This window comes from Rosa chinensis, chromosome 2 (genome assembly GCF_002994745.2).
Source record: "Rosa chinensis cultivar Old Blush chromosome 2, RchiOBHm-V2, whole genome shotgun sequence".
NCBI classification, from domain to species: Eukaryota; Viridiplantae; Streptophyta; class Magnoliopsida; order Rosales; family Rosaceae; genus Rosa; species Rosa chinensis.
This window is the reverse complement of record NC_037089.1, coordinates 87,585,162-87,606,267: the sequence shown is the minus strand read 5'-3', so window position 1 is coordinate 87,606,267 and position 21,106 is coordinate 87,585,162. Positions and strand designations below refer to the sequence as shown.

Below are 21,106 nucleotides of genomic sequence, written 5' to 3'. Positions count from 1 at the left end.
TCTGTTGTCTAAATAGTATCAAAATCAATACTAGATCAATTTTTTCAAGTTTGTTGTAATTTAGAAAAGTCAGACAACAGAATTCTGTTGTCTGAGTAAATGAAGAAATTATTTCTTCTTCTGTGGACAAAAACCTCTTTTTGGCTGAACTAAAACTTATCTATCTTAATAGACCTAGACACCCCCCCCCCCCGGTGCTTTCCCACACTTAGTGAAAAAAAAATCAGAAAACTCATTTTCCATCTCCCAGACCCAAACCTAGTAGCACCTCTTCTTCGATGCTCTTCCGCCCATTGGTCTTCCATATCGATCTACAAACCAACAACCAAAGAACGATACCGAAAGTCAGCACCATATGCTTCCGACTGGGAGTCCAGATCTACACCCAACAGAGATCACAGAATCGGGAGCGATTTGGGGATTTAGGGTTTCGAAATAGAAAGAGTCGTTGTTTTCGAAATGGCGTTGGGCAAGGTGAAGGAGCTCGTCTCGTCCAATCCGGTAGTCATCTTCAGGTTCTCTCTACCTCTTCATCTTCTTCTGTGTGTCTATATATATAGAATTGTCGATCGTTTTGAACCAATTTGGAAATTTGACAATAAGATTTTGTTCCGCAGCAACAAGCTTTGTCCTCACTGTGTTTGCGTGAAGTAGCTCTTCGTTCAACAAGCATTATGCGTGGCCAAGCTGAAGGTGTTGTTCAACAACAACCACAAGAGTGCGGTGTCTCCGCCTCAGGTGTCATTTATCTCTCAGTACCTCTCCATTCACTACAACTTTGAAGATCAGTCTACCCTCCCCAACAGCTCCGTCGATGTTGGTCCCAGATTGCAATTATGTGCTTCCCATGATCTCAAGGTGCCTTTTTTGCCTCTCTCTCTAACTCTAACTCTAACTCTGCTTCCATTTCACTCTTGTAATTGGTGTATTTTTTATGTGCTCATAATCTGTATCTAATGTTGTCCTTAGGCACAACAAGGAGAGGCAACTATGGTTGCGAAGCTTGCTGACCCTGGATATGCATTTCAACTCTCTTCTTCTTTCCATTCTGCTGGTTTTGTGAGTCAAATATAGCATTTTTGGACACACTAGCTTTCAACTGTCATCTGCGACCTGCCATTCCATTTAGACATGCTTTCTTTGTTTGTTTAAATTCTTAGCAAGTAACTCGAACTAGATGCAGTAAAGACTCTGAGGCTAAGATTGGTTGAGGATGTATCTCTTAGAGCTTTATACGGTTTTGTTGTATTGCAGATGGGAATGTTGTTCAGTTTGAGAGTGGGTACTTAGTTGAGACTGTTGTGGAAGGAACTGATATTGGAGTTGTTCCTTTCAAGATCCGCATTTCAGAGGATGGCGAACTCTTTGCTGTGGAGTCCATTAATAGCAACATTGTTCGGATTACTCCTCCGTTGTCCCAATGTATGCAAAAGTATTTACTTGTACCGTTTTACCATATTTGAGACAGTTCCTGTTCTCTCTCTCTCTCCCCCCCCTTCTCTCTCTCATAGTACAAGGGTTTCTTTGACATTTTGTTTTTTTTTTAAATGCGGTTTCTTTGACATTTTGAAATGTTAGCTTGTTTGGTGCCAATAATTTCTTAAGAGAAAGTATTGCATGCAGAACGACACCTTATTCTTATGTGATGTTTGGGTCCATTCTTGGAAGAAAATTGAGCTTATTAAAAGGTTGTACAAGAGGACGAACACCATAGTTCTTCTGTTGTGTGGGATGTAGAATGAATTTCGGCTTTGTTTGATATGGTTTTCTCTTACCATTACTCATATTCATAGTGATGGAGGTTTTGTTAAATTATGGAAATCCACTTGTCGAGCTATAAGATGATTAAGATCAACAAGATTTTTCCATTTACATACAGGTTCCTTGATTTAATATTATTTAATATTTCATTGCTGCAGATAGTAGGGGAAGATTGGTTGCTGGATCATTTCAGGGTTATACAGGCCATGTTGATGGAAAGCCAAGTGATGCTCGTTTCAATCATCCAAAAGGTGTAACCATGGATGATAAAGGCAATGTATATGTTGCTGATACCTTGAATCACGCCATAAGAAAAATTGGAGAAGCTGGTACGTGTACTTCATGTAATTTTTGCAGTCAGGTGGAAGCTTATACTACTGATTTATCCTGGTAACACGTGAAACTAAATATAAGGAAAATTATTAGGTTTAAACATGCATATATGTACTCATGCATGCATGGATTTCTTATTTATTTTGAGTTACCAAACTTAGATACTCAAATCTAACTTTTACATGGGACTCTAGGCTGTTTATAATTCAATTTCTTGGAGATGTATTGGGAACCTTGCTTACAAATCCCTTAAAAGAGCCTCAAGGTGGATTTTCTATAAGTTATCTTGCTAAAATTCTAGAACAAACTTTCTGCAGGTGTGACAACCATAGCTGGTGGAAAATCAAATATTGATGGCTACAGGGATGGACCCAGTGAAGATGCAATGTTCTCAAACGATTTTGATGTAGTATATGTCCAGCCTACTTGTTCCTTGCTTGTTGTTGATAGAGGAAATGCTGCTCTTAGGTAGATATCTCTCAACCAGGAGGATTGTGATTATCAGTACAGTTCAATCTCTTCCACAGGTTTACTATCATATTTGTTGGAGGTCTACTGCTCTGAGGTTCAGTATTATTGCACAGTTGTTTTTGTTTTTGCACATTTGTCTCTCTGAAACATGCCTCATCATTTATGATTTGTCTTGCTGAGTTTTGATAAGTCAAGATTCATCATTTGAATTTCCGTTGGTCAATTTGTTCTTTGATGTGATTGCACTGTATTACAGGTTGTTCCAGTATGCATATGTATATGTACATATAGTGACAAATAGAAAAGTAGCCACCTTTAAGTAGTTCACTATCACTACTACAGATTACAGAAACCTAAATTGGGGACACATGGGTTTTGGATACAATGACATCATTTTTAAAATGCGTCCTTGTATCATGCTTAGGATGTTCCAGTTTTTTTCCAAAACACGGGGGAGAGCATGGTCACCCACTCAGCTAAACTAAGGTGCCTCTGAGTTTGGTAAGGTCCCAGGTTCAATTCGCGGAATATGTGTGTTTGTGTGGATATAAAATCTGTAAGTAATGGTCTTAGTTTATAATACATTCAAAACTGATTACTAGAACATATATAATCAGGACATCTCTGATTCCCTTTCATCTCCGCTAGGCTGCATGCTCATTCTACGGTTAATTGTTGAATAACTTAATGGAGTTGTCTGTGGCCCATATCTACCTTCCAAATACATACGAGACAGTGCATTTGAACCGCAATATTGGGCTGCTCCAGGGATACATATGATACCAGCTTCTACCTAGGATTTCCACTTTTGTAATATGCAAGTATAATTGTAGGTAATATTCTCAACTCCCTTCTCTGCAAGTATAATTGTCATTTGTTTCTTACACCTTCACATATATTAGCTGTTGCTAACAGAATATAAAGATGAAGTGACATTATCTATTCATTTGTACTACAGGTTATTTCAGGTGTCTTGGACATTCTAATCTTCAGATTCTTCCATTTGTTTAGATAGATCTTTTTCAGATCATTCTACCTCAAGCATTGAGTATAGGCTATCTAAATTCATGCTTATTTAAATAGTTTGGCATAGTGGGTGATGACAGATGGTTGTTTCTTTCCTAAAAGTCATTCGTTGTTTCTTTTCATTTTGTGAATGTACAGATGGTTTCAACAATGAAGAAGTCGATCTTTGATGAACAAACTAACAAGGCCTTAAGGAAATTGCAAAAGAATGGTGCACTAGGTAAATGATCGAGATAAGATGTTTTTTTGGTTCTCTCGATCATAATGTAACTGTTGGCTAGGTTTAGAGTTGGAACTATGGATTGTATTTTGGATGATGTTGATGCAATTAATGAAACGTAGCCATCATTTTCAATGCTGATTTTAGTCCAATTTTATTGTAAATGACTGATGTTGAAATGGTTGAAAGGCAACATATATATGCAGGTTTATGTTGTATCAAGAAAATACAGCACAATTTATGTTGTATCAAGAAAATAGAAACAACAGAAACAAATGATCATCTGTTGTTTCTACCAAGTTTAAACAACAGAAAAGTAGAGTTCAAAGAGCTCTTAGACAACAGAAATATGTGGTTGATATGTTGTTTCTACCAAGTTCAAACAACAGAAAAGTAGAGTTCAAATAGCTCTCAGACAACAGAAGAAGGTGATTGATATGTTGTTTCTACCACGTTCAAACAACAGAAAAGTAGAGTTCAAAGAGCTCTCAGACAACACAAGTAGGTGGTTGATATGTTGTTTCTACCAACTTCAAACAACAGAATTATGTTGTTGCATACAAAATCAACCAACATATAACTGTCGTTGTTTTTCAAATCAGACGACAGAAGCATCAATTAAGCTTAATATTAGTTCAATCAAACGACAGAAACAACAAAAACTCCGTCATCTTACATTAACTACATCGACAGTTATTTTTTAAATCCGTTGATGAAGTGAATTTCCAACAACATTAATATGTAGTTGTATGGTGTTTCAGACGACAGATAGACTCCGATTCTTCAATATTAGGTATTTCAGACGACAGTAAATCTGTCGTCTGAGTGCATTATCAACGACGGAGAATATCTGTCGTCTGAATGGCTTAGAGACAGCAGCCACCTAGACAACAGATTTTTACTTCATCAGACGACAGATATAATCTGTCGTCTGAAGGTTTTTTTGGCATAGTGATAGTTAAATAAGGTAAACAATTGTGAAGGAGACGGATGATATTTGGTGTGTGGAAATAGAAAAGAATGGGTTGATATTTATAGAATTTCCCACAATTTACTGTTCCAATAGGTATTTTTTCCCCCCTCAATTTTCTAGTGATTTTTAAAATTTTTTTGGAACAAAATAGAAATAATAACTCTTGATTTAATAAGAGTCATTGATCACTTTTTTTTCCTCAAATCTGAGCCGTCAGATTAAATAAGGTCAATTTGAGAAAAAGCAAATAATAACCCATCTGCTGGGCCCCATGAACAGTATCCAAGTCTTGGGATGAGCCCGAGTCCTATAATTTTAGGACCAACTCCCCCTAAAAAGCATTGTTGGAGATGATAAGTCTTATAATTCAACAAAATCTAGTTTTGAACCCTACGGTTGGAGTTGCCCTAAGCCATGTAGGAAGTTTGGGACCCACTTGACATGACCTAAGGTACAAGTATCTCAATTTAAATGGAGGCATCCATTTAGAACTAGTGTTGAAGACTAGGGAAATGTTTGGGAAGGCTTTCTGGATTGACACCTCTTTTAAGCTTCGAAGTTTCAGAAAATGAGCTTTACAACACCTTCCCTTGTATTTTCAGAGAGATCTACAGCAAGATGAGAGCTGCCCAAAACTTTCTGAGATGACTCCACTCATTTTATTCTGTGCAAGGTAAAAGTCCTCCAAAGATGTCAAGTTTCCAATAGATTCTGGGATTGAACCCTGAAATGAGTTGTGCCACAACTTGAGGAATCTTAACTTCTTAAGAAGTCCCAATGAATTAGGCAAATTTCCTGTGAGACTGTTAAAACCTAAATCCAACCTCTCTAAGCTGTTGTTTGTGCATCTAGACATACAATCAATGAACTCAATCATCTCACCAGTAACTTTGTTGATTGAAAGTTTAAGAGATTGCAAATTGCATAGCATCCCCAAGTTTCTCGGCAACTGACCTCCAATATCTGAATTCTCTGACAAATCAAGGTTCTTCAAATGAGTCAAACTCCCTAGTGTTTCTGGAAGTTCTCCATTCAGATCGTTCAAACTTAGATCAAGAATGACTAGTTGAGTCAGATTGAACAACCAGGGAGAAAGTGTGGTGTTGAAACCATTGGCAGATAGGTCAAGAACCGATAGTGATGTGAAATTTATATGAGGAAGAGTAGGAGGAAGGATGGAAAGTCCACAACCAGGCAAATGCAATTCAAGAAGTGAAGGGAGCATATTAACAGTGGGAAGCCAATATAGTGCAGCTTTGGTAAGGTCTGCTCCTCCCAAGTTAAAAAACTGTAAGGAAGAAAGACTGGAAAGCCATCTGAGATCACTCTCAACAAGGTTGTTACTTAGATCAAGACAAAGCAACCTTGACAGGTTTCCAAAATTGGGGCAAATGACTCCACCAAAAGATGCACCAGAAAGATTAAGGTATGTCAGTTTCTCTAGTGATCCAATGAAACTTGGAAGTTTGACACCTCCAAAGTTATTCATGCTCAAGTCCAAGTAAATCATAATTTTCAAAACAAGCAAAGAAGATTTGATCTCACCACCTAAAGCATGCAGTGCTCCATCATCCCCGTCCAAACCATCTGAAATTGGGTTGCGAAGATTGAGGCTGACCACACGGCCAGTTTAGTTGTTGCAGCTTACGCCTCTCCATTTGCAGCAATCTTCTCCCACCCAAGACGAAAGTCGATCCAAAGGATCTGAGAGGTTTTGTTTGAGCTCAAGAAGGGCTCTCCTCTCCACAATCATGCAATCCACGTTGACATCTGCATTGCAGAAGCCATGTTGAACTGTTTGAAAGTAAAATACTCCTGACAATAGTGCAAGTAAAAGAATTCAATGGAAGCACTACTGTGGCACATTGTTTCATATGCAATTTGATATGTAGGATTGATCGAAGATGATTTCAAAGAAACCACAAGCCCTTTATATAGGACTAACATTGCCAAGGAATTATAATGCCTCAAAAACTCTAGATTACCCGATGATCGGTCGTAAAGATTTCCAAGGTTATAACCGTAGCACCCACCATGGACTAATATCAAAGCATTAAAAATCATTGACAAGATCACACTAAGAGACTCCAATCCATGGAAACTATGGTTATGGAAATGAGAATTCAGATGAATACAGGACTTCCAAACCATTGATACTGACATTCACTATAAAAATCAACACCATGCATTGTCTAATTTCAAGGCTTTGGAAATTTTATTCATTGGCAACAGATCAAGTAGGGTAGATCATTTATCAGACCTAATTCAAAGCATTAAAAATCCTTGAAAATGTCGCACTAAGATACACATGAAAATTATGATATATTATGGAAAGACTTCAACGGCAATGAGCGCCAACCATTTTTGACTTGTTTGGCATTAACACTGTTCTTCTTATTTCTCAACCAGATAAATATCATACCAAAACCCTAAGTAATATTAGAAAGGGAAAAGCATAAGCTTTTCGTTAGCGAGGTCATACCGGGAGCACGCCGGAGAGAGACGGAGGAGATGTTGGTGGTGGTGGTTTTAAACTGGTGATGGAGCCCAAGGTACGTAAGGTGCGCACTAATCATGGTGACTCGTATCAAAGTTTTGGCGGGAACTGATGATGACGAGGAATGATCAAAATCTTTTACATCAGTAAAGATGAATAGGGTGAAACTGTGAGAAGCGGCAATTACACCATCTGTTTTCCTCTGCCAGCTTCTGCTCGCTGCAGTTTGTTTAGTATTCTTCATATATATGGGTTGCTACTGCTTTTTTAAATTATTATTATTCGTGTTGTGATTTGTATAAATACAAGGGATATACAGTGAAAGGAGAAATTGGGTTATGGCTGCTGTTTCAGTTTTTGCAGAAACCTAATACGCACAATTGAGTTCTTATTATTATTATTATTATTATTATTTTATATATTTTTTAAGTTCTTATTATTTTATTTGGTCTTTGACAATTTTTACCCTTCCACTTAATAACAAGCCAACTAAATAGGATATCAGATCCATTCTCTTCAAAAAAAAAAAAAAAAAATCAGATCCATGTTTCTCTCTTTTCTCTCTCTCGCCGGTGATTCAATGTTCTCTTTCTCCGACGAGCTTGTTCAATTCTCATTGTGGTTGTCATACATGGCGTCGCTGACGAATAACCTCTCTGACGTGGGAAACTCTCCCTCGGCAGCAATTGACGATTGCGCAGAGAAGCTCAGCGTTGGCCAGACAATCTCGATAGAGAGAAGCCTTGTTGTTGATCGGAGCGAAACGAGACGGCATCGTTTCAACACCTCCTCCTCTTTCTCCGCTGTTTTCTTTGATCTCGACGAAGATTCGAAGCATATCTTAGCTCGGGAGATCCGTCGTCGCATCGATCGGTGATGCTTCTCCTTCAAATTGTTCGACGTCGGTGACCTCTAGCTTTGTTCCTCGTCGGTGACCTCTAGCTTTGTCCTCATTTTCCTCTAGAACATCATCCAGAATACGCCAGCTCATGGTTGACTTCTCCGGCGGGGTCAGACTCCAGGAGGTGGAGGCCGGTAGCCGCGACTGGAGAAGGATGTCGTCGATGCATGTGGTGTCGTCCTCGAAATTAAGAGTGTAGCTGGGTGCATTGTAGATGACGCCGCCGTCCTTCAATTCTGAAAATGAGATTCTGGCACCGATCCCTGATCTCCAAAATCTGCCGCTTTTATTAGCTTTGCTTTGAAACCGACTTTAGCCCCTAGAAAAACTGTCTTCAATGGTCTGGTTCGGGTTGAGCTAGAGCACGATTTCGTTTGGCTTCTTTCCGGTGACGAGTTGTCCTCAATGCCATTCGTTTTGTTGAGTTTTTTTATTTTTGTATAGATTTGTGGTTTGAATATTGTATTGTTACTGTTTTTGGATAAGGTAGAAACTCATTTGTTCATATTTTTCATTGAATTTGATAGCTTTGGTTTGATTTTGGTAATTCCTATGGATTTTAGGACTTACTCTAGTGAATGATGCTCATGGATACAACTTATGCTGCCAAATTATAATATGTGCAATGCATTCACGTTTGAGCATCGTAAGCCTTTAATATTGTAGATTTATAATTGTTTTGATGTTTCATAGTGGCTTTTGTGTTGGTTGGTAATAGTTTTCTCAGTCAGTGAGAGTAGATTTGTTAATCTCTGGTAATAACTTTCTCAATCTGTATGAATAGCTTGTTTTTGCTTGGTTAGTGTCGGTGAAAGTAACTTTTGGTGATGGTTAGAGTAGTTTTTGGTATTGGTGAAACTAGGCTTTTGGTGCTGGTAAACGTAGTTTTTTTATATTAGTGAGAGTAGTTTTTGACTTTTTGTTGTTGGTGATAGTAGCTTTTTTCTTTGGTGAGAGTACCTTTCTAATGTTGGTGACATAGTTTTTGTCGTTGGTGAGAGTAGTTTTTGGTCTATTTGGTTATTACTTTTGGCATTGATGAGAGTAACTTTTAATAGTTTTTGTTCTGTTTGGTTATTACTTTTGGCGTTGATGAGAGTAGTTTTTGTTAGTGGTGAGAGTAGTTTTTTAATGTTGGTGACAGTAACGTTTGTTGCTGGTAAGAGTAGCTTTTGATGTTGGTGAGAGTAGTTTTTGTTGGTGAGGATAATAACTTTTGGTTTTGTGGAGCATAAGTTTTTTTTTTGTAATAGTAGCTTTTGTTGCTGGTGACAGTAGCTTTTGTGACCTCGCCGGAGGTTGTTGGAAATCTCACCAGAGTAACTTTTATTGCTTGTGATAGTAGCTTTTATGACCTTACCGGAGGTTGCAGGAAATCTCACCAGAATAGCTTTTATTGCTTGTGATAGTAGCTTTTATGACCGGAGACTCGCCGGAGTTGCTTGGAAGTCGACCGGAGACTCATAGGAGGTTGACCGGAGACTCGTAGGAGGTTGACCGGAGACCCGCCGGAGTTGGCCGGAGGTCAACTGGAGACCCGCTGAAGTTGGCCGGAAACCTCGTCAGAGAGAAGAGAGAGGATGATTGTTGACTTTTTACTCTAGTGGCATTTATGTAAATATGTTATTTTTTATATCTAAAATTTAATACACTTTTTAATCTAGTGGCTTTATGAGAGAGAAAAAAAATAGCTTGTGGCCTTATGACAAAAAAAACATTCAAATATGCACTTATATGTAATTAATCCTTATTTAAATTACAAATTTTACATCCAAACAAACAAAATCTACGATTGATTAGATATATAAATGATTGAATTTTAATTTCAGCATTCAAATATTAAAATTGTTCTTTATTCAAAAAACAAAAATTGAAATTGTTCTATCCAAACACAATCTTGAGTAAACGAAAAAAAAAAACACAATCTGGAGTAATAATTTTATTTGGATGTCATCTTATTTTTTGCAGTGTGTGGGACGGAGCCTTTCAAAACTTTCACAAACTCATATGAGAAAACACAAGTATACGGGCCTCTGCTTGAGCCTCCAAAGATAAAGGTACATGAACAGCCATTTGATCCCCATCGGACACATGATAATTGATCACTACAAAATGATCCCTTGATTAATAATAGTTGGCAACGATTTGGCTTCAATTTCAGGAAGAAAAAATTAATAATTTGTATGATGCAAAAATAATAATAATATGTGCACTTGTACAGGACTAAGAGTAATGACCATGCTGCAAAGGTAAAAACAAAAAGAAAATGCAAGTTGCAGTTTAATTAGTTTAGAACAGGAAAAGCTTACAAACTCTTAGGAACAGAAAACAACAAGCTTACACAACCCTGGTTTATTCCTGAATGACCAAAAACAAAAAAAGTTTCAAGTAAAACTACTTAAATTTACTGTCTCCTCTGATATTTCCGCATACAAGCAACGATCATTTTATCAGTGAAGTGGAAATATGTTTTCTTCCAAGACTTGCTGATGACCAAACTCCCGCAAACTCCCCAGAACCCTATAACAAAACCGATCACCATGCTAATGATGAACCCCAACATTTCAAAGCCATTGTCCTCTCCACCTCCACTTGGACCCTGAGGTGTTCCGCCATTGACTTGGCAATCAGGCAACGGAAAACCACAAAGAGCGGCATTGCCTTCATATATTGATGGATCAACCAGGCTGTTAAACTGGTTGCCTGTTGGGATTTTTCCAGACAAGTTGTTGTATGAGAGGTTTAGATGACTCAAGAATGTCAATGAAACCATACTCGGTGGAATGGAACCTGAAAGCTGGTTTATTGACAAATCAAGAGTTTCTATAAACTCCATGCTCCCAATCCTTGATGGAATTACTCCTGTTAGATGATTCATGGATAAATTCAAGGTCCACAACTTTATTAGGCTTGTGAGCTCCCTCGGCATCTCACCTGATAAGTTATTGCTTGAGAGATCCAGGCTATTAACAAGATAAAGAATGGAATCGAAGTCCTGCACTCTTCCTTTTGCAACTACCTTCAGTTTTCCCTGGTAAAGGTATGATGTATCTTTATCTGAGATTACAGATGTTTTCAAGCCACTCAAATTACCAACACAGTGGGGAATATGACCAGAAAGATTATTGTGTGAGAGGTCCAATATGTGAAGACTGGAAAGGCCACACAACTGTGAAGGAATGCTTCCGGTGAATGAGTTGGAACTCAAGCGTAAAATCAATAAAGAGAGCATGCTTTCTCCTATCCACGCCGGAATGTTTCCAAAGAACTTATTATCCCCAAGATCAAGACTCTTCATGCCAGTGCAGTTTCTCAGTGAAGGAAGTTCGCCTGACAAGTTGTTACTAGAGAGTATCAAGTATCTTAGTGAAATAAGAGAATCCATGGATCTTGGAATTGTACCAGAGAGACCGTTGTTTGACATATCTACAATATACAAGTCTGGTATACTGTTCCAGAAATGAGGAATTTCACCAGACAAGTAATTATTTGAGAGAACCATAGTTGTCAACATGCTTAGATTACCAAAAGACAGGGGAATGCTTCCACTCAAACCGTTCCTTGATATGTCTAAATCAGTCAAGGAGGGCATCACGTCACCAATGTTTGAAGGAATTGGCCCTGAAAACTGATTATCCCTGAGGTAGAGTGTTGTAATGTTTGGTGACCAAAGTGGGAGGGGACCCTGAAAGTGGTTTGAACTCAAATCAGCATTAGCAAGATTGCTGAACCTTAACGAGTTAGGCACCTTGCCGGTTAGTTGATTGTAAGCAACATCTAGTTCATCTAATAACAAATCTAACTGCCAAAACCAATCTGGTATGGAATCTGCAATCCTAGCATTATTGAGGACCACCGTGACAAGCTCAGTCTGATTTCTAAGCCATGCAGGAAATTTGGGACCCAGTTGACATGATCTAAGGTATAAGTATGCCAATTTGAAAGGAGGAATCCATTTAGAACTAATGTTGAAAACTAGGGAAATGTTTGGGGAGGCTTTCTGGATTGCCACCTCTTCTAAGCTTCGAAGTTTCAGAAAATGAGCTTCTGTTACAACACCTTCCCATGTGTTTTCAGAGAGATCTACCGCAACGAGGGATGAGAGCTGCCCAAAACTTTCTGGGATGACTCCACCCATTTTATTCTGTGCAAGGTAAAAGTCCTCCAAAGATGTCAAGTTTCCTATAGATTCTGGGATTGAACCCTGAAATGAGTTGTGCCACAACTTGAGGAATCTTAACTTCTTAAGAAGTCCCAATGAATTTGGCAAATTTCCTGTGAGACTGTTAAAACCTAAATCCAACCTCTCTAAGCTGCTGTTTGTGCATCTAGACATACTATCAATGAACTCAGTTATGTCACCAGTAACTTTGTTGATTGAAAGTTTAAGAGACTGCAAATTGCATAGCATCCCCAAGTTTCTCGGCAACTGACCTCCAATATCTGAATTCTCTGACAAATCAAGGTTCTTCAAATGAGTCAAACTCCCTAGTGTTTCTGGAAGTTCTCCATTCAGATTGTTCGAACTTAGATCAAGATTGACTAGTTGAGTCAGATTGAACAACCAGGGAGAAAGTGTGGAGTTGAAACCATTGGCAGATAGGTGAAGAACCGATAGTGATGTGAAATTGATATGAGGAAGGGTAGGAGGAAGGATGGAAAGTCCACAACCAGGCAAATGCAATTCAAGAAGTGAAGGGAGCATGTTAACAGTGGGAAGCCAATATGGTGCAGCCTTGGTAAGGTCTGCTCCTCCCAAGTGAAGAAACTGTAAGGAAGAAAGACTGGGAAGCCATCTGAGATCACTCTCAATAGCATTATTACTGAGATCAAGATGAAGCAATTTTGAAAGGTTTCCAAGATTGGCGGGAATTATTCCACCAAAAGATGCACCAGATAGATTGAGGTACGTCATTTTTTCTAGTGATCCAATGAAACTCGGAAGTTCTAGACCTCGGAAGTTATTCATGCTCAAATCCAAGTAAAGCAAATCTTTCAAAACAAGCAAAGAAGGATTGATCTCACCTCCTAAAGCATGGAGTATTCTATCATCACTCGGGTTGCGAAGATTAAGGCTGTCCACACGTCCAGTCGTCTCGTTGCAGCCTATACCTCTCCATGTGCAGCAATTCACTCCAACCCAAGACGAAAGCTGGTCTGAAGGATCAGTAAGGCCCTCTCTGAGCTTCAGAAGGGCTTTCCTCTCGATATCCATGCAACCCACATTAGGATCTGCATTGCCGAAAGAAAGTGCAACTGTTCCTGACAGTAGTATAAGTGAAAGAAGTAAGAACGGAGTAACGTGTCCCATGCTTCTTGACTGATTATGGTAAGCAATGGGATGTATACAGACTAGAAAGATATCTTTGCAATATATAAAACAGGCCTATATATAAAGGACCAAGGCAAGTCATGGTGGAAAAAAGAGATGAGAATTCAGGGACATTCACCATATAAAATGGACACCATTTTCTAACACGTGATTACAGGACTTCCATATCATTCATACCGACATTCACCATATAAAATGGACACCATTTTCTAACACCAAGGCTTTGCAAGTTCTATTCAATGGCGACAAGTCCAGTAAGGTCGACCATATAAGACCTAATTCATGGAACCTGCCATTATGCAAAGAAGTCCAATTCAATGTGATGCCGACTCTCACCCAGACGTTGGAAATAAGAAATTACCTGAGGAAATTTTCAACCTTGGGATTTTATTTTTTATTTTTTATTTATTTTTTTATTTATTTTTTATTTTATTTTTATTTTTATTTTTTTGGAGAAATCAACCTTGGGATTCATATATACATTTTCAGACCCGTAAAAGACTTGAGGTGTTTTTGTCTTGGTCATAATAACATTGGAATAGGTGTTCGAGTTAAATGGGAACAAGCACGGAGCACATACCAGACTCTAGACCTCCAATTCTTGGCTATATTGCTTTGAAATTTCCAAATTTTTACAAATTGCATACGAGGGCATATGATATTGCTGACATCACACTGTTTATATACTGCAATTTGACCGATTCAAGCAATCAAACCGTAATTAAGACATAAGGGCAATACATTCCATAATTCAAAAGTTGAAGACAAGTCCCTGGCAGGAGTTGCATAAACATATCTCCTTGGTGTTTCTGCATAACGATCTATTTCAAGGCCACAGCCTGATTAGGATCACTTATCCATGATCAATCATCTGTGCCGAAGTAACGATCCCCAAATTCACCCAACCCTGGTATGACACGAAATTCTTCATTGAGGGCAATATCAATCTCTGAAGTGACGATCTTCAAGGATGGAAATCGTTTGTAAACACAATGAATTCCCTCAGGAGCCTAAAGCAGATTAAAATAGTGGTAAATCAGCATAGTTCATAATGTAAATTCTAATATGTAATCAGCAAGCATCAAGAAGTACTCACAGATATAAGGTTTAAGAATATTATATGTGATTCAGGAACCCCCTTCTGTATGAGTAGTTCAATAGCCTGGTTAGCAGAATTACCTACAAGTCACACTCAGATTGGTCATTGCATTTTGATCATCAGCAAGTATGGATGTTTAAAAATGCTTCTATTAACATGGGCCAAAAATTCTTCATCATATTTTGGGCAATTAGAGTACAAAGTTTTCTTACATCACCAACTACTTTTCCTCAGTACATGCAGATAGCAAAGATGCAGAACCAAGCTTATAGAAAAGTAATGGAATTACCTGTAGCAAGTACAGGGTCTAGCAGCAGGACATGACGCTCTGAAATATCCTTGGGGAGCTTCTCATATATAAGCTGCTTGAGGTGGAATAACTCAATTATACAGAAGTTTTATCAAATTTGAGAGAGGAGTGGCTTAGTTCTTGGCAAAGTTAATCCTACTTCATAAACATAATGTCACCTGTTTGCCATCGTCTCCATCACGATGAATCAAGATCTTCCCAATTTTTATTCCTTTGCAACATGCACGTAATGCATTTTCCATGCTCTCACCACTAATCATAACAAACAAGAAAAGGTTGTTGGTATGTGTAAACAAGAGACCAAGATATATGAAGGATAATAATTTATTATTATCTTCCAAAACACCTAGAAAAGCGCTGGAATAGAATTGGATTCATCACAATTCTACAGAAAAAATGGTAACCAACCCAGTTACCCAAATATTCAAGTGCACAGGTCTGACTGCCACATAATTGTAACTTCTGAAAAACAATACCTGATTTAAAGCTCACCTTCGAACAATTGAAACTCCACATAATTTCTTGCAGAAATCAACCCCAGTATACACAGATCCTGAAATACAAGAAAAGACCAAATTTAAAAACATGCAGACTATTCCTTCTGCAGAACATGTCTAAATGTGCAGAGATAAAAGTAGACACAAGATCCAATGAAAGACCAGACAGAAACATAAGCTGCCACTATTTGTCAGCGACCAAACATGTATGAAGCTTCATATCAGTGATTCATAGAGATGCACATAAATACAAGCAATAAGAACAGGGTGGCGAAACATAATGGGCACACCTGGTGGAGTTATCACTTGTTTCTCTGTGAAAGGCAAATGACCAAGGCCATGCTCCACAACCTAGAGACCACATCAAAGTATAAGAACATAGAAGCTGAACTATGGTATAAATGAAACTTGAGTAAGGCGTGAAACAAAAATTACCAGACAAATTAGGCGATCTGAATAAAATACAAAATCATGCTTTGATATTTCTCGGTCTCGAATCAGTGTATGCATGCCTCTAATCTGTAATATGAGAACAACTAGATTAAGGTCTATGAAATGTGATTGTGAAATCCTTTCAGAACTAAAAATTACATATTATAGTTTGCATGCCTAAATTATAGAAATGTTAAAAAAAAAAAAAACAACAACAACAACAAAGACTAAGTCGGTCACAAAAAACATTTACTATTAAAAGTCTAGAGTCAAAGATGCAAGAAGCGCAGGAAACAAGGTTTAGCAAGTTTTCTTACTTTTATGCACTAGAAGATCAGCAGTAATTAACTTTTACTAGTGTCACAAGTCAAAGCCAAAATTACAAAGTTTTGACTCCCCCAAAAAACAAAAGGTGAAGAATATGCTTACAACACCAAATAACATAAAACAGAAGGCATACCTGAAACGTGGACTGTATAACGTACACATTAGGATATATTTCGCAAAGGTCATGCTGACCAAGCTTTGTGCGAATATGTTGTACAATTAAGTCAATAGCAACATGGTTATCGCCTCCCCGGGGAATGATCACATCAGCGTACTTCTTTGAGGGGAGAACAAAATCATCAAAAGCAGGCTTGACAAACTTGGCATACTGCATGATAAGCATAATGCTCTCGATGTGATTATTCAAATTGAAAAAATTACTATAGAGTCATACTCTTCTCTTACAAAACTCAACAGGAAACATGGTTATGTATTCCCAATCTTATGAACTAAGCGATGCACCAAGTAGTCTCCAAAGAGATTGTTCAAGAGTGAGGCCTTACCTGCTCAAGAACAGAGTCTACGTTCCTGCCCCTCTCAACAGTGTCTCGTCTTAATCTACGAGCAAGTCTCACATCAGCATCTGAAGGCATATGCAAACAAGGAGACAGCAAACATTCAGAAAGGAAGAGAGCATACCTATTTCAGACATTCATATAGAGACTGGCCGATACACAATTCTTATAGACTGGCTATTGCAGAGTCACAGAGTGAGCCCCAAGAAGTTCTTGGCTTCTGTAACTAGAAATTTCTGTAGGTCCATAACGATAAGGTTTTTAATTAGCACAGAATTTCAGAGATCAAAAGCCAAACTCGAGGCTTCCCAAGCCCAAAATGTATTTTCATACTCATTACCCAAAATTTTCATTCCATCCTACTCCACTTATTTATATTTTTCAAAATGAAAAAAGAACAATGCAAAGGTGAGGCTGATTTTGAGTAGTACATATGGCTTTTTTCATAGCCATTCACATATTTTTATTTTCTTTTCTGAAGTTTTAAAAATGAAAGCTTAGGGTAGATGAGATACTAAAGAAAACTTGTTTATTTTCATAAAAGGATTTTTATTTTTTTTTGGGTAAAAACCTACAAGCTGATAGAGCATTATTTGAAATTTGAAAAGAAACAAATGAAGATATTCTAGATGGATTGGCTAAGAATTTAAAGTATCATTAACCATCCAAGCGCCTATGCCTCCATGGTTTCTTTTAAGCAGTAGTTTACAAATTAGCAACCTTAACATCGATAAGCAGTATGAGAACTTACAGGTCAGCTCTGGAGTTCCATGCCTTTTCTAATCCAGGTATCATAAATCTATCTATTTGTTTCTTTTTCATATTTGATTGCTGAAGCAAATCTTTCTAGACTCTATAAAACAATGTAATTTGAGACATCAAGACCACATGGTGTGAGAACCTAAACAAGGATGCCATGCAAAACATAGCTAATGTGGAAAGCTAAAAGATTTGACGATCATAAGATGATACAATGAAATTATGACAGTGACAGCAGAAACTAGACTGAGGAAATCAAACCTGTATCGACAAAAATCTTCATGTTCATCAGATTACGGACACGCTGGTCATGGAAAACCAGAATTCCCTCCAAGATTATTACATCAGAAGCATTCACCTGACAAAGAAGTAAAAAAAAAAATGCATAGCACAGGTCAAGAGAATGCCACACATCAATATTAGCAATAGAAACAACAATAACAACCAATTTTACAAGCAAAAGAATCTTTATACTCCTATGAAAGCTAAGTAAAATAAACATAAATGACTTGAGTACCTGTCGAAAACTATCAGAACTGCGCCGATGTATCTTAAAATCATATATTGGAACTTGGACAGACTGCCCGCTTTTTAGCTTTTGAACACACTCTAACATCTGCTCAGTGTCAAACGCGTCTACATAGCAAACATAACCATCATATACTCAATAGAATTTCGGCACACCAAACAGCCTAATTTCACGGGCAACATCCATTTCGAGAGTAATTAACTTCAATTCATATTGAACTGTATGATCTGATTACCAGGATGATCAAAATTATACTCATGCACTCGTTCAGACTCCTCAGGCGTCAAACCACGATAAAATGAATCCTAACCAAATCAAATAAGCTTTCTTCAGAATTTATTTTCATTTTGAATTAAGGAAAACTTTGCAGGCAGAAAATGCAAAGTAAGTCAGCATAGAACCCTAACCTGATTGACAAGGACGACGCGATGATCGTGAAGCTGCTGGATGATCATGTCGCACACCGTGGTCTTACCGGAAGCCGTACCTCCAGAAACACCTGCTTAATCAGTGAAGCCACAATCAACAATTGAAAGAAAATGCAGTAGCAGAGACTGAATCAAATGCACGGAATAATCGAAACGCTAACTGAAATCGAATGGAGAGAGAGAGAGAGAGAGAGAGAGAGAGAGAGAGTACCGATGACGAAGGGCTGCTTGGCGGCGTTGGAGTCGGCGAGGTTTGAAGAATCGGCGGCAGAAGAGCGAAGAGAAAGAGGCGAAGCTGAAAAAGGAGAAGAATTAGGCGAAGAAGATAAGAGGCCGTCGAGTCGGAGGCCCGAGAAGTGGGGACCAGACGCTCTCTCCATCCGGTAGTCAACGGTGGTCTTCGTCTCCTCCGCCATCGTGGAGTCTCTCTCTCTCTCTCACTCTTTCGAGTATCGGAATCAAATTCTGTTACAGCACCACTCTACAGTCTAACGTGACTCAGTGACTGTGCCTATTTGTCGCGATCGATCCGCGCGCATAGCTCCTTTTTTTTTTTGGTCCCCACCTATTTCTCTCTTTGGATAAAAAAAATGTTTAAATGTTTTTTCTGATTGGAGGAATAAGCTTTTCTGATTGCATTTTATGTATGCACTTCAGTAGTATCCTGACAACTGTTGGTGTACCCTCATAGATATAGTATTAATATTTCGAATGATGATCTAGAGGTCGACAAACTATTTATAAATGTTTGGCAGGCACCTCCCCTCTCCTTTTTAGGGGTTGCCACTTAATTCTTCCCATTGAGAAGCCATAATTCTGTAGTAAATTTGTTGATGTGTTCTAAGATCAGGCTAGCCATGCAGAAGTAACTTTGTTGGCATTTGCACCAAGTATACCAACCTTGATGAGCCTGAACAGTAGGTTGTTGCAGGGAAGGGGGAAAAAATGGAGCCAGACCAAACTTTTCCTATTCCTATACTCTTTTATATGCCCAAAGAACATTCCTCGAGCATATTTGTATAGCCACTCAATTGGAGCATTAAGATGTTCAATTACAAACTTGTAGTACCGAAATATTAATAGCTTCTGTTTGGAATTATGTTTATGATGGCAACTCAATGGAACTTGCTCAGAGTGTCACCATTCCACCAAAAAAAAAAGAGTCACCACTCCAAATTCCAGTGGAGGTGAAGTCGCTGGAAACATATCTAATCAACGAAATGCTTGAAATGTTCCGGTCATGAATGGCCACAATCAAAAATTGACCAGTTCGCAACTCTTATGAAAATATGGAGGTTCAATTATCAATTTTAGAGGTATGAAAACAAGCACTCTTATGAAAAATACTATTTTGTATGGTAACATATATCAAAGCAAGTTAAAGACAAAAACAAAAAAGTGTAAAATACAAATAGAAACTGAAAAAGCCATTAGCCAATTTTTTTGGTCTGATATGGCTGGTCTTAAATCGTGTTCGTGCTGAATCATTCTTAACAGACCAAGTTTCTGAAACCTTGGTGGTGGTGGTAGTTCTAATTGAACGGTGGTGTTTGTTCTAATTGAACAATAGAGAATTGGAACAGCAAAGGGTTTTCTAGCCCTAACCCTAGGAATAAAAAAATGATTGTTTTGTTCTTGCTCAAAGAAATTATCATTCTTTGTTCTTCCAATTCCCTCTTTTGTTCATTCATCAGTATGTTCTTTGTTCTTAGCCCTCCTCCTTGTTCTATCCATCTGTTAGTGAAATGCTAAGAAGCACGGAAACAGGTACGAGTTTCCGGATACGATACGATCGGAAACGTGGAAACGGCAAATCTTAAATGTAATAGGAAACGGAAACGTGAAGGAAACGCCAATTAAATATATATATATATATATAATTAGAAAAAAAAAATATATGAAACATAAACCAAGTACTAGTTTATGACAATCAAGTATTATCAATCCAAAGTTTCAAGTAAAAGGTTAGCACAACTAATAACAAGTCAACAACCATGAACTTCATTCAACTTGGACAACATCCTCAAGATCTTCATCTTCAAACAAAACCCCCTCTAATTGTGGTTCATCAAGTGAAAGGTTAGCAATCTCAAGAACTAGAACTAATAGGAGGTGTTCCTCCGGTGCTCATGGTTCCTGAAAGATACACAATTCAACATTACACCAATACACAATTCAAGTTTCAACGATTCTCAGTTCACAAAGCAATCTAATCAGCGTTTATATCATCAATCAAAACGTGAGAATGACAAAAAGATGCTCACTTTAGGCAAATTAAGCTCACTTTTTACTACAATCATGCTGATATAAACCAACCCAACACTTCTTACATCAAAATTACGACTACCCAGATTCCAAAGAACTAAAGTTTATCAATTACACATCAGAAAATGAGATTAAGAACCAAACCCATGAAAGCAAACTTCACCATCTTTCAAAACTCACCGAAAGGTGAATCAAGTAATATTGCTTTTAAACAAATCGATCGAGAAAACTCAGAAAAGCAAAGAGGATAAGAAAGTGAACTCAGGAGAAGAAGAGCAGAACAAACGTACCCGAAGCGGCTAGAAGAGGAGAGTCTTGAGAGGAACGACCGGAACGACCGCAACTGGAGAAGAGGAGCGACCGGACTGGTTGAGAGGAGAAGTCTTGAGCGGCTAGAAGAGGAACGACAGGAACTGGAGAAGAGGAGCGAC

At 38.1% G+C, this 21,106-nt stretch overlaps 3 protein-coding genes across 3 annotated transcripts; 1 reads left to right on the top strand and 2 right to left on the bottom strand.

The window, feature by feature from the left end:
* Nucleotides 1–990: 990 nt before the first annotated feature.
* On the top strand, nucleotides 991–2,885 carry LOC112185329 (protein SUPPRESSOR OF QUENCHING 1, chloroplastic). The gene is made up of 4 exons (XM_024323569.2): nucleotides 991–1,054; nucleotides 1,255–1,422; nucleotides 1,920–2,090; nucleotides 2,412–2,885. The coding sequence occupies exons 1-4, from the start codon at nucleotides 991–993 to the stop codon at nucleotides 2,564–2,566; spliced, it is 558 nt and encodes a 185-aa protein (XP_024179337.1). The 3' UTR covers nucleotides 2,567–2,885.
* Nucleotides 2,886–10,462: 7,577 nt separating this feature from the next.
* LOC112189791 (receptor-like protein EIX2) lies at nucleotides 10,463–13,516 on the bottom strand. Its single transcript, XM_024329148.2, has one exon. The coding sequence runs from the start codon at nucleotides 13,491–13,493 to the stop codon at nucleotides 10,587–10,589; it is 2,907 nt and encodes a 968-aa protein (XP_024184916.1). The 5' UTR covers nucleotides 13,494–13,516; the 3' UTR covers nucleotides 10,463–10,586.
* A 637-nt stretch (nucleotides 13,517–14,153) lies between these two features.
* LOC112189792 (uridine kinase-like protein 1, chloroplastic) lies at nucleotides 14,154–18,826 on the bottom strand. The gene is made up of 14 exons (XM_024329149.2): nucleotides 18,622–18,826; nucleotides 18,390–18,481; nucleotides 18,218–18,287; nucleotides 17,971–18,089; nucleotides 17,715–17,811; nucleotides 16,683–16,762; nucleotides 16,313–16,507; nucleotides 15,856–15,939; nucleotides 15,711–15,771; nucleotides 15,416–15,476; nucleotides 15,082–15,175; nucleotides 14,903–14,975; nucleotides 14,611–14,693; nucleotides 14,154–14,524 (listed from the first exon to the last, which is right to left on the bottom strand). Exons 1-14 carry the CDS (start codon nucleotides 18,824–18,826, stop codon nucleotides 14,378–14,380), a joined length of 1,461 nt encoding a protein of 486 aa, XP_024184917.1. The 3' UTR covers nucleotides 14,154–14,377.
* Nucleotides 18,827–21,106: the final 2,280 nt, after the last annotated feature.